General features: G+C 32.1%; 1 protein-coding gene across 3 annotated transcripts; it reads left to right on the forward strand.

Moving 5' to 3' along the window:
- Positions 1-295: 295 nt before the first annotated feature.
- LOC120354746 (gastrula zinc finger protein XlCGF8.2DB-like) lies at positions 296-10954 on the forward strand. Of its 3 annotated transcripts, none has more exons than XM_039442220.1 (3): positions 296-426; positions 1543-1719; positions 9605-10954. In XM_039442220.1, exons 1-3 carry the CDS (start codon positions 388-390, stop codon positions 9611-9613), a joined length of 225 nt encoding a protein of 74 aa, XP_039298154.1. In that variant the 5' UTR covers positions 296-387; the 3' UTR covers positions 9614-10954. The 3 variants fall into 3 exon arrangements, with proteins under 3 accessions (XP_039298154.1, XP_039298153.1, XP_039298152.1); XM_039442219.1 differs by having other exon boundaries at positions 1543-1724; positions 9605-10878; XM_039442218.1 differs by lacking the exon at positions 9605-10954 and having other exon boundaries at positions 312-426; positions 1543-4462.
- Positions 10955-13820: the final 2866 nt, after the last annotated feature.

Genomic DNA, 13820 nt, shown 5'->3' on the forward strand with positions numbered 1-13820 from the left:
TTGAAATGACAATATGCTGACTTAGTTATAGTGTTTTTTAACATTAGTTAGATAACAACCATTACATTTTATCAATTATATTATTGAAAAGTTCTTTTTTTTATTGAATGAAATGATGATAATATATTGATTATTATATCGAATTTAATGATAAAGCATCATTAGATAATAATATCATCATCAAAATGGATGGACGGCTCCAGTTACCATCATCACAAAGAACGTTACATTCAAAGAACTGACTGAATGGAACGGGAAAAACCGTTACTAACGCATGCGCGATACGGTGCTGTCTGAGACCGAGAGTGGTTGTTTTATTACTAACTTAATATTCTCCACTGTAGAACAGTGTATACAGTATTTCTATTTCAATATCATTAATATCAGATGAAATATTATTATTATCCTGCTGCAATGGAATCAGAGGTAAGTAGCCTACTTTATATGGTAATAGTTGGGCCTATAATGAAAATAGAAACAGAAATAATAGACTATGCCTAACATAACCTGTAAAATCAATTAAGTTCTTATAATAGGTCCAGCTTCTGATATTTGAAAAAAAAATTCAAGTCTACTTAATTATTATTATTATTGATTTATAGGTAAAGGTGTATTAAAAGTACTGAGCTACAGTAGCACAATATTTATCTCTATGACTGGCAGGTGTCCCATGCTTTGCTGTGAGAAAAATTCTGTTTTTCTTTTTAAATGGAATCTCCCTATGTTCAGGAACACCAAAAAATAGAATAACTATTTTTTCGTCAAAATTATGTGAATAATCCTTATCAGAGTTGAAAATTTACAGCAAAAAAAGAGTTTGCTCTAGAACCATTAACCCAACAATATGCCACTGAATCACATTGAAGAAAGCTATGTTTGATTGGGCTTCTCAAGTTATATCAAATTTCAACCACTGATTTTTTTTGGAATTATCACATTAAAATTGATTGATTGATTAATAAGGATGAAAACCTAAGACCAATGAAATGCATAAAACCATCTCTTGTGTATGGTATTTGAAAACTCAATGTGAAATTGCACATTGATTATAGTGAGATTCATGTTATGATGGCAGTGGAGAAAGATAGGAGAAAATCGTTGCTGATCCCTGTGTCCAGCTGATACAGGTTTATTGATGTAATATTTAAGGTTCATTCTCATTTGAAATAATCAAGCATATCTTATTAAGCAAAAATTATATTTTTCAATAATTTCATAATGCAATTTCATAATTGATATGGAATATATTGTCAATTATTTAATTATTACATTCCAGAAAGCCAATTTTCTGACACCAGCTGTTTAAAGTCTAGAACTTAGCTGAATCCTGAGCTGGGAAACTGGCCCTTAAAGTTCATTCATGAATTTCGAGATCATTAAATCTGTTATGAGCTGTTTACGAGCTGTATCTGACACCAGCTGTTTAAAGTCTAGAACTTAGCTTAATCCTGAGCTGGGAAACTGGCCCTTAAAGTTCATTCATGAATTTCGAGATCATTAAATCTGTTACGAGCCATAACTCAGTCACTGTCTTGCTTACAGGGAGAAGAGTTTGGAAGCCACAGAGGATCCAGCCCAGTCCAGATGCAGCTAAACTACTTGGATGGTCAAGGTCGAGACAACTCAAGGTCAATGCCTCATTCACAACATCAAAGAACAGACATGGACAACTGTGATTGGCCAATCCATGAACCAGATCAACATCAAGTCATCGATGAAGTAAGGTGTCACATCCAACTCAATGTTGATAATCAGAAACAAAGTGTATACTTGGACCACAATTACTCTGTAATGCTTGCAAATGCTTGCAAATTCTGTGATTATAAAACAACAAAGAAATCACATCTTGTCACTCATCTAAGGAAACACACAGGAAAAAGACCCTTCAGCTGTGATTTATGTGACTACAAAGCAGCATCAAAATCAAATCTCATCACTCATCTAAGGACACACACAGGAGAAAGTCCTTTCAGTTGTGAGTTCTGTGACTACAGAGCAAAACGTAAATCATATCTCATCACTCATCTAATGACACACACAGGAAAAAGACCCTTCAGCTGTGATTTATGTGATTACAAAGCAACACAGAAATCAGATCTCAAAATTCATCTAAGGACACACACAGGAGAAAGACCTTTCAGCTGTGATTTATGTGATTACAAAGCAACACAGAAATCGAATCTCATCACTCATCTAAGGACACACACAGGAGAAAGACCTTTCAGCTGTGATTTATGTGATTACAAAGCAACACAGAAATCGAATCTCATCACTCATCTAAGGACACACACAGGAGAAAGACCTTTCATCTGTGAGCTCTGTGACTTCAGAACAAAATGTAAATCATATCTCATCACTCATCTAATGACACACACAGGAGAAAGACCCTTCAGCTGTGATTTATGTGATTACAAAGCAGCACAGAAATCAGATCTCATAATTCATCTAAGGACACACACGGGAGAAAGACCTTTTAGCTGTGAGTTCTGTGACTACAGAGCAAAACGTAAATCAGATCTCATCAATCATCTAATGACACACACAGGAGAAAGACCCTTCAGCTGTGATTTATGTGATTACAAAGCAGCAAGGAAATCAATGCTTACTAGACATCTGAATACACACAATGTAGAAAGATCTTTTAGCTGATATCTTTGTGATTACAAATCAACAATGATATCAAATCTCGTCTCATCTAAGGACAGACACAGGAGAAAGACTCTTCAGCTGTGATTTATGTAATTACAAAACAATAAAGAAATCATTCCTCATCACTAATCTAAGGACACACACAGGAGAAAGATTCTGATCATAGTTGAATGGCATTGCCCCTTTCTCTCTTTATCTGTCTGACTGTTTGAGGCGAATCTCACTAGAATATATAGTAAGATCAGTGAGTGAGTGCCATTTTGCTTTTATATATTATAGATTACGTTGTAAAAGTTGGAAAAACGTTTGCTGACATCTGTCTTTCATTATGAAGAATATTATTTTTGAGATTTTCATCATAGATATGAATGCTAATGCTGGAAAGTATTTGGGAAGTAGTTTTGATAGTGAAGCGTACAAGAGAACATCACGTGGGCCTATACTGAATTAGACTGGTTACTGTATTACAGTATATTATTCTTTGCTTGAAAACTAATGTTATAGAAATTCTTGGAAAAAATCTTTTCATATATTTCTAAAATCTTGTCTTTGAACTTGATTGTGGAGGAATCAACAATTATTGAAACAAAACACAAGCTCAATTCTTACATTACGGTACCGTACTTTTCAAAAGTAGCAGATTGAATGTTGGAAAAATTGTAAACATCAACAGTAACTAACTATACTTGTAAAGTTTTAGAAAGGTAATTAAACTTCAATTTTTAGATTGAAATTTGGCTGAAAATTCCTTTATATTCTTTATATAAAGAAATTTAAATGAAAAAAATTATTAATATAGATTGGGTTCCTTCTATTTTTAAATGCAAGTTGATTAGTTTGGACCTACTTGCACAGAAGCATAATCATAATAATATTACAAATCATGAGTAGTAGTCATTGAGTAAATCAAATCATTCAAATCAAATTATTGAGTACATTATATAAACACTATAATAAACTAATAGAATGTAAAAATAGGAATTGATCAGAACTTTTCAATTAATTATAAATCATTAACCCTATAGAAAGAAACAAAATCCTACAAGAACGGTTGCTGAAAATCATCGAAACTGCGTCTCGAACTGTCAGTTCTCCTGTAAATCTTCTCTGAATAAGTATAATAGGACAATAATTATTTTTCGAAAACATTAGATCATAACACACTATACGTACTGATAACACAATTTCATATAATACAAGATTAAACCGCAGAATTTGTATAAAGCATTACAAACTTATACACCCATAGACTTTCAAACATGTAATGTCTTCCCATTACAATGTTCACAAGTGAACACCATCAAAAAATAATAATATTAGGCATGATATGATTAATTTATGGTTGACATAGGCTCTAGTCTGATCCATTTTTGTATTGATTAATACAAATGTAATGTTGCTGAATAATGCGAACATAATATATATTAGCATTCGTATAGTGCAGGGGTTCTAGTATATGAAATTTGTTTCTTCGGGGTTCCGGGCATGGAAGAAATTGGGATTTCAGTAATTATATAAGAATAACTTTTAAATTGAGTGTTATGTGAGCATACGTTCCAAATTTATTTGAAAGGAATACGTTGAATTGGAGGATAGTATTTGTTTCTTCGGGTATTGTAATATGTATTTCTACTTCATAAAGAAACTCACTTTTATCACTCTGATAAATGATCTTACCTAATAAATTACGCTAATTGAACGAGCGTAGGCAAAGAAATAGGCTAGTCAACAAGTCAGTTTGTTGTTGACGTTGTCAATACAGATTTTGTAAATTAACTGTTAATATTAAATTGAATATAATATGGTGCTGTAACCGGTGGATGTATTTTTAAACCCTAAACCACACCTGAAATCATTTCTATAACCGGTGACATATTAGTCTCTATTTATTAATCTTCCAAAATATAAAATATATAAAAATACATGTGGTTTGATAGACATTCTTGCAGTCAAATTAAGCATTCAATATAGCATTCTGCTATCAATCCATCTACCGGTATTTGAATCCTTGATTGGTTGGGAGCTTTTAGTGGATTCGTTCATTCAAATGCACAGATTATCATCATTAACTAATTGTCACCTATTCTAGCAGCTAGCAACTACGAATCAGGAACTTCAATGAAAAATACTAATAAAATTTAACTTCAGGTTTATTGAACTCTAAGTAAATAGAACGAATTAATAAAAGTCAGGTAACATGTCAAATTTTCAAACAGAACAAAGTGATTCAGCAATTGATTCACAAAAAATATATTCAATTCCAATCTACACATTTTGGGAACCTGCTAACTTGCTGCATTAAAATTTGGGCCTCGGTCATTTTATGAAACTAAATTTTGAGCTTAATAAGAAAAACAACAAAAGTTCGGCACTCACCATTTTAACAATATTCAAACTTAGACTCTTCAGAAACACTCACATACGCTTTAATAAAACTCACTATACTTGAACTCACACGCACAAATAATTTCCTGATTCTACTCCTACTAACTCTATAAAATTTGGTTCCCTATTCAACTAGATAAAAATTACTGATAACTGAAACATAACAATTTGTCCCTCTGAATGGGAAATGGGCCCAATCAGAGGACCGAGGCTCGCACACCGTTACATGTTTTCCCAGTTACGTCTCAATTCGAACTGTGGCCTTTTCACTGAAAATTATTCCCCCTCCACGAGCGTTGAGCATAACTTCCAGTAGAAAAGCCAAAGCTGCAAAAAGGTCAATGCTCGTACAATTTTCAAATACAGTGGCTTTTTCGACATGAAATTGAAACTGCACTTGGAAAATGCACGAAAATTGCTTTATTTTTGACAACTGAGCAACAAGTTAGCAAATTCAAACAAGACAGAGTCAATTCTCACACTAAAAACGCAGGGTTCAACAAACAGTAAAATCAAAGTTCATTTCAGTTCAAAAACCTGAAAAACAATATAAGATACACAAAAACAACTACAATACTACCCTCTCAATATCACACTATTACAGTGCTATGTTCTATTTTCAGTGGAAGGTATAGAAATACAATCTATTACCTGTCGTGAGTAGTAAAGGAACCTGATATTTCTCTTACACCATCTCTCTCTTTCTTCAGTGGTTTAGCCAAAGTCTAGTATGTTGTTACTTATCTTTGTCGGTATCAGGGGAAAATAATTGACTTTGGAGTTTCTATTGAACTGTTGCTCGATTTCCATTTTGAAAAGTTTTTTTCGATTTATGACAATTTTCTATAATATGATTGCGATGTATTATTACATGAAGAAATTCACATTTCATCCCCGTTTTAAACTTATTTAAACAGCATTTGGTTGTTAAACGGGATGGTTGTTCCATATTTTTCATTTATTTCTACAGGGATACTTGAAGCTTTATTGAATCACTAGTAGGTCTACCCTTCTATTCTCTTGACCGGTTTCAGCTATCACGACATTGTCAAGTGTCAAAATGAATATTGTTATGATTAGGAAGTCAACCCTAGTCACTTAAGTAAACCATAGTATTTACTTCCTTATAAGTAAATAGCCTGCAGTCTGACTTGTTTTTGTAATAAATAAATAATTCATTTTGACACTTGATAATTACATAATAAGCTGAAACTGGTCGTCACATTCAAAGACAATAAAAGGAAACTAGTGGTTCAATGTGCACATACACCAAACTCTCGTACGAATTATAAAATAATTCACCCGACGCGAAGAAGTAATATCGCATTCGCGTAGGGAAAAGAATTGAAAAAATTAGGGCCGATTTTGTAGAACCTTCGTCACTCACGTTTCTGGCAATATTGTGAAACCAAAACTTAGGACTGTCTTTCTCGCATAGAGGATTGCTTCCAATAATAGACAATAGTGCAGGAATGTTGTCTTTTCTATCGATATGCAAGATGCAATGCGAAAGCAACAGTGAATAATAATTATATAAGAACTCAAATTGAGGGTTGCCAGAGCAATGAAGTGAACATAATTTCATGGAACTGCCAGGGTTTAATGAATAAAATCAATTACCTAGAAGTAATCGCTCTTGAAAATAAATGTGACATGTTAGCACTAAGTGAGCACTGGATGAGTGATGACGAAATTGTCAATATTGGCTTCGAAAATTTTAAATTAGGATCATACTTTTGCAGATCCATGGTGGGCTGCTATTTTCATTAAAAATAAGTTAGAGTTCAATGTGATCCATAAAATTAGAAATATGTCTGTGGAAATGGTGTGTGAAGGTTGTGCAATCAAAGTACCTGAATTGAATGTAATCTACATGTCATTATATAGACTCTTTAACATAGATAGTGCAATCTTTAATAATTTTCTAGTCATTCTTAATGACATGTTAAGCTATCTGTTTACTTTTAAAAAATTCAATGTTATTCTATGTGCTGATTTCAATGTTAATTTTAATCAAGAATCTAGTCAAAGAGATGATCTTCTCAATTTACTAAATAGCTTTAATATGCAAATAACAACAAATGAGATAACAAGACCTAGTGCAACTGGTGGCTCTTGCATTGACAATATTGCTACTGACATTCATTTTAGTAGATGGGAAAGTAAAATAATAAACACAATTTTCTCAGATCATTTCGCTATTGGGCTGTCAATAAAACTGGAAAATACAATAAATTATGACAAGAATAAGAATATTATTTTAAACACAAATAATAAGGGTGAAGGCTTAAAGACTAAAACAATGGGTAGGAAGTTTGGGAAGTCGCAAATTCAGCGCTTTATAAATGATCTAGATAAATTGGATTGGACTGAACTTTATCAGAGTCCTGTAGAAAACAAATTTTCATACTTTTACAATTTGCTCAAATATTATTTTGATCTTCACTTTCCGTTTGGTAGAATAGTAAGAGCGAAACAATGTAGTAATAAGTGGATTGATAATGAGATTGTCGACGAACATAAAAGGCTAATTGAAATGCATCAGCGATACAGGAAAGACCAAAGTAATATAAACTTAAAGAAAACTATAAAAGCACATAAAAAGCATCTAAAAAAAAAGAATTATATTGACTCAAAAATAAAAAAATCAACAAATGTAAACAGAACAATATGGCAAATAGTTAACAATGAAACAACAAACAAAAAGGACAAGAAAGTTATTAAAAATATTGTACTTAAAGAGAATGGTATAGACATAGACGATCCGTATAAAATTTCAAACATACTAAACAATGATTTTGTAGGGATGGTTGACACTCATGTCATCCCTTATCTAACCAAAAGTGACGTAACAGATGAGAAAAATGAAAAAGTTACAAAATTATCATTTAGATGTAAAACAATTGAAGAGAAGGACTTAAGTAAAATAATAGATTCGATAAAACCAAAATGGTCAGCCGGCTATGATGACATACCAATAAAAATAATGAAGGATGCTAAGTCATCACTCATCAAACCTCTTTTGCACATAATCAATGCCTCAATTATAACTGGAGTGTACCCAAACGAATTGAAGATATCAAAAGTAATACCAGCATATAAGAAAGGAGATCCATCTGACCCTCTCAACTACAGACCTTTGGCCATCCAACCTGCCCTATCTAAAATATTTGAAAAGTGTGTACTAGTTCAGTTAATTGATTATTTTGAAACTAATGGTATACTTGACAAAGAACAACATGGCTATAGAAAAAACAGGTCAACCATTACTGCTTTGATAGAGTTCATAGAAAACATTTTAGAAAACTTAGATGAGGGATTAAATACTGTGGGAGCATTCCTGGATCTAACCAAAGCATTTGACAGTGTGAATCATAAATTATTATTAAATAAACTTCAAAATTACGGAATTAGAGGTAAAGAGCTTAGCTGGATCAAGTCATATCTAGAAGGACGGCAACAGTATGTAAATATAAAGTATACAAGCAATAAAAATCAGTACAATATTGGATCAAACTTAAAATGTAATAACTATTCTGTACCACAAGGATCGGTGTTAGGTCCATTTTTGTTTCTGTGCTACTTAGGGGGGTTGCCTAAATACATGTGCGATTTAGTTGAAAATAGTAAATTATGCTTATACGCTGACGATATAAGTCTGTGCATTGCTGATAAGGACTGGAACACAATAGAAATTAAATGTAACAATTCTATATCATTAACTAAAAAGTACCTAAATCACAGACATCTGCTACTTAATGATAACAAAACAAAGTTCCTCCATTTTACTTGTAGAAATTCAGAGGTAAAACAACTTAATTCCGTAGATAATAAGAAAGCAATTAAATTTTTAGGCCTATATCTTGAAAACACACTTAGTTGGTCCGTTCACATTCAAAAAATATGTAAAAAATTAAGCTCAGGAATTTTCGCGCTGAGACGACTAGCGAAAATTTCCAACTTTGAAACGTTAAAAGCAGTGTACTTTGCAATGATCCACTCCCACATTTCATATGGAATTGAAATATATGGAGGAACAAGCATCTCAAACTTAAATACTCCTATTACAAAAAGAAGCAATAAGAATAATTCTAAATCTTGATAGAGAGCAATCATGCAAGCCATTCTTCAGTAAGTTAAAGTTCATGACGGTGTACAGCCTGTACATTTATAGGACAATATTATATATAAAAACCAACGAATCTAGATTCCCACGGCAAGTATATACATAATTACAACACAAGAAATAAAAATAATTTTACAATAAAGAAACACAATAAGGAAAAATATAAACAAAGTCCAACGTACATGGGAATAAAATTTATTGGTTGTCTCCCAGGTTGCATAAGACATGAACCTGATAGATCAAAATTTAAGGAATTGCTGAGAGCATATTTGATGGATTTTGCATGCTACAGTATAAACGAGTTTACTGTAAAAAAATGAATTTTATAGTCACTAATTTCTCTTTAGCTTTAAGTTAGTTTTAGTTTTTGACTTTTTCATGTACATTTTCATGTATGTTTTGGAAAGAAATAAATGATTGATTGATTGATATTATATCTTCCAGGAAGTATAGCGGTATACACCTGTCATTCTGCTATTTCCATTGAGGTGTGTTTCACCCTCTCCCACTATGGTATAGAGCTGATGAATAACTAGTTTCTGGTTCCTTTCTCATGACCAGACTTGGAAAAACCTGATTAATGAAATAAGAAAATAGTTATTACAAGTTTTATTTGGTAACGTTATTGGTTAGTGGTTTGAAGAAAAGCTAAAAAAAGTAGAAAAAAGTTATTGCAAATCTGAATTTGACTACCAAAAAATTGATGAATATTGTAAGTTGATACTGCAACCGAACAATTTCTTGAATATTCATTCTTGAATACAAAACTAGAATTTATTCTAAATACTTATAATTATTATAAATCAGAGTATAAGTATAACATCCAATTGCATTGCTACCACAAAATGTTAAATAAACCTAAAAGCGAGTCAGAGATAAATGCAATGACCTCATTACTTAAAACTTAGAAAATTAATTTATAAATTCGTTCAATTAAGGAATGTCCTTCCTATCTATCATTAAGAATGGTATTCTTGGCACTGATACAGTCAATTATCTGCTATGGTATTGTATCCTGGGGAAGTTGTGGGAGTTCAATTTTGCAACCTCTCATAATTCTTTATAAAAGAATAATAAAAATATGTTTAAAGAGACCCATAAGATATCCAACCGAAGTATTGTATAGAGAATTTGGCGTTTTTAGTGTTGATACCCTATTTGAAATAAATCTTTTGAAGTTTGTGTATTTAAGACGTTCAGAGTTTCCAGTTATGGATGAACATGTATATTCCACTCGTCGAAATCTTGCTAATAAATTAAAAGAACCCTTCACAAGAAGTAGAGTGGCCTCCTTACATGCTTTTGCTAAGGGACCACGACTTTTCAATAAACTGCAATCAGATATATCAGATGCACCCAGTTACAATTTGTTTAAGAATAGACTTAATCGCTTCTATGAAGAAAAAAGTTTAATAGAGGTGTAATATTATTTACATGTTTTTGCTGTCTTCATTCAAATGTAATTTATTGTTAAAGATTCGTAATCCCATCTTGTGAAAAGCACACAGATTATTGTATAAAATTTACTTTATTGTTTGATACCTCAAAATTGTTATTGTATTATAATTAAGTTGACTCAACTAGAGAGCGAGACATCCCTCATCGCAGGTTTAGCCTAAAGAGGGATGCACTGTGGTTTTTTCTGTTACATGCTTAATATTATTATCTATGTTCAATTATTATGCTTAAGGTATGTATTTGTATTACCAATTGTAATGTTCAACTATGTTTAATGTATGTATTTGTATTACCAATTATTGTAAAAATGCAGTGAAATAAACGAATTATTATTATTATTATACTTTTACGATTGCTAAGTTCAATTGGATTTTGAAATAGTTATTTGTGCAACTAGTGTGCAAAGTGACAGTTTGCTGCACCGAAAGAAACGTTTACGCACGAGCTGTAGGCGAGTGTGGAATGATGGTTTCTTGAGTGCAGCAAACGAACTTTGCGCATTATTTCACATTAAATTTTTCCTACAGTTACCATTGAATATGAAAAGTGGGTAATTATGGGTAAAATTCCCTGAAATCCATCAAGTGTTTTTCTGTGTAATTTTATTATTAATAAAAACCTTAATTTATTTAAAATTGAATTATAATGATTAGTAATTCAATTGAAAATTTATGTGACTGCTTGAAGGGGGTTTATGTTATGTAAGCATTGAAATGACTATAATCAAGGCACATAATGGCAAAGCAACGCTGTTCTCCACTGCCATTATAACGTGGACCACAGTCAGTGCTACCAACTTAATTTTGATTTTGCTGCACTGGTGCTCCATAATAACCTACTAACTATTTTGCGTTGTCATGCTGCAAATCTGGAGTATGCAAAGTACTCACTTTGCGCACTAGTGCGGAAAAGTGATTCTTTGCGGCCTGCAATCAGTGCAGAAATGGTCACTTTTCAAGGTATCTGTAGGAAAAAAATATATAAGCCTATTTTCTCATGTATATAGCAGAAAATGAGCTATCCAAAATTTTCTGTTAACATCAAACAGAATCTGAGCTATATTATGTAGCTCTGCTACATGTCAATTTTTGTTTATAGCAGAGCTAGATGTAGCTGCTCTGTCCTTGAATGGAGGCTGCCGCAGCTATTTACTGTTGTTTGCAGTTTTTTAGTGCCTGCTGGGTTCACACCAGATATACTGTACTCATTTGTTGTCAGAGTGCTAGTAGGCTACTGCATGCGTTTTGCGAACGAATTTCATCAAGTCGTCTCTATCATCCTTATTTAGGTCTTTCAAAAAGTCACTACCACTGTATAGTTTCCTAGCCTGAAGTGAGGGTCTTATCCAATATCTTCTTTCTCTTCTCTGTGCTGAAAATATCACAGTAGCTGCGGCGAAAGCAGCGACTGCTGCAAGAACTACCTTCTTCTTCGGCATCTGGCTGGGAACTGAGCAGTGAATACTGGTTTATTCCAAACTATATGTAGCTCTGCTACAAGTAATGGCATCAAAGTTAATTAATTATAGCAGAGCTACATATAGCTCTGCTACATAAAATTAGCATTAAATCTACTTATAACAGAGCTACATCTAGCAGAGCTATAATATGTAGCTCAAATGTTATATAGCTCTGCTATAAAGCTCTCCATCTACATAGTGTAAACGTAGCTTTATATTTTCAAATATTGGGTTATTTTACAATGCAGAATGCAATAATTGAATTTATTGGTTGTATGAAGTCATTTTTATTTCGTCACATCACAATATATGTTATCGCATTAATCTAGAACAATACAAAAATAATTATTTGATATCTCAATACAATAATATTATAAATATCTTATAAATAGTTGGCTTGTCTACACGGTGACTTAGAATATGACCGACAGAAAGATTTGGCTACTTCCAAAAAAAATGCATAACATAATAAAAACCTTATGTACTCATATACAGTATCGAAGAAAAACAACGTAATGGAGATAATAAATAGACTTAATAAATAACTTGAAGGCAAATGCCTGTGTACAAACCAGAGTTGCTTAGTCAGATTTTTAAGAGAGACGAGGGAAACAATAGGCTTTTTTTTCTCTATGGGACATGATGGCCACTCTATTATTTATTATTAACTATGTATCAAAAAAATATAGTAAAATAGCAATAACTATAGATTTATATAGGCCTAATATTAGTACTGTACTGTGATACAAGTTTCAAACAAAACTAATAATTCATTAATCAAATAAAAGTGCAATATGGAATGATAAAAGATGAAATATCTTGTATTATTTCAATTTTTTTATTTTTTCAAAATTATTGTACAGATTTGTTGAGTTCATTCATTTTTGTTTGTCAGTGTTATGAATAAATTTCAATTTCAAGTTCACTTACATTAAAGACATAGTAAATATTTATTTATCGATTATTCAAGGCAATAGATGACTGTTCAGTAGGATGATTCTATTTTAGTCAGAAAATGCATGAAGGACATACATGAAAATGAAGGAAATGCATGTAGGACAAGTCAATACAATAAGATTACAAATAATATACAATCACTAATAACAATACTTATACAAAGGAAAAAATATCTTTGTTGAAGTGATTTCAACAGCAAACTTTAAGGTACAGAAACATTGTTGATTGTAATCAGAAAATATGAAGAAAAACTAATCAATTTCTATTGTAGTCAAATTCAAAAAAATCTAATAGGGTATTTCAGTCTTAGAGTAGTAAATCAGACAATAAATGGTAACTATTGATCTGCTTAAGAGGATTTTGGGTAAAAATACTTCATTTTAAAATTAATCTCAAATCAGAGTAAATAGAAGATGATAGACAGAGTGGAAGCAATGTCAGCAAGTTCGAACAACTATTATAGACTTATTAAAATAAAAATAGAATTTATTATAAACAACTAAACTTGACAAAACTAGGTCCAGTGGCGCCATTTCACCAAACTGCTAGGGGGGGGGAAACCAAGAGGTATGAATAGGGGGGGGGGGGAGGAATACCCCCAAAGGATAGAGAGTCCTGGGGTTTTCCCCATAAATGTTACATTCGAAGATGTTATTATATGCTTCATTTTTTCCAGTTCTATACAAATGTGGTTGAAGTATTACTCCGTACCCGTATCCATACTTCCAAGACAATTTTGCTACATTGTTGATACTGTAGAAGGAATTATACTACTACTGTTTAAAT

This window comes from Nilaparvata lugens, chromosome X, assembly GCF_014356525.2.
Source record: "Nilaparvata lugens isolate BPH chromosome X, ASM1435652v1, whole genome shotgun sequence".
NCBI classification, from domain to species: domain Eukaryota; kingdom Metazoa; phylum Arthropoda; class Insecta; order Hemiptera; family Delphacidae; genus Nilaparvata; species Nilaparvata lugens.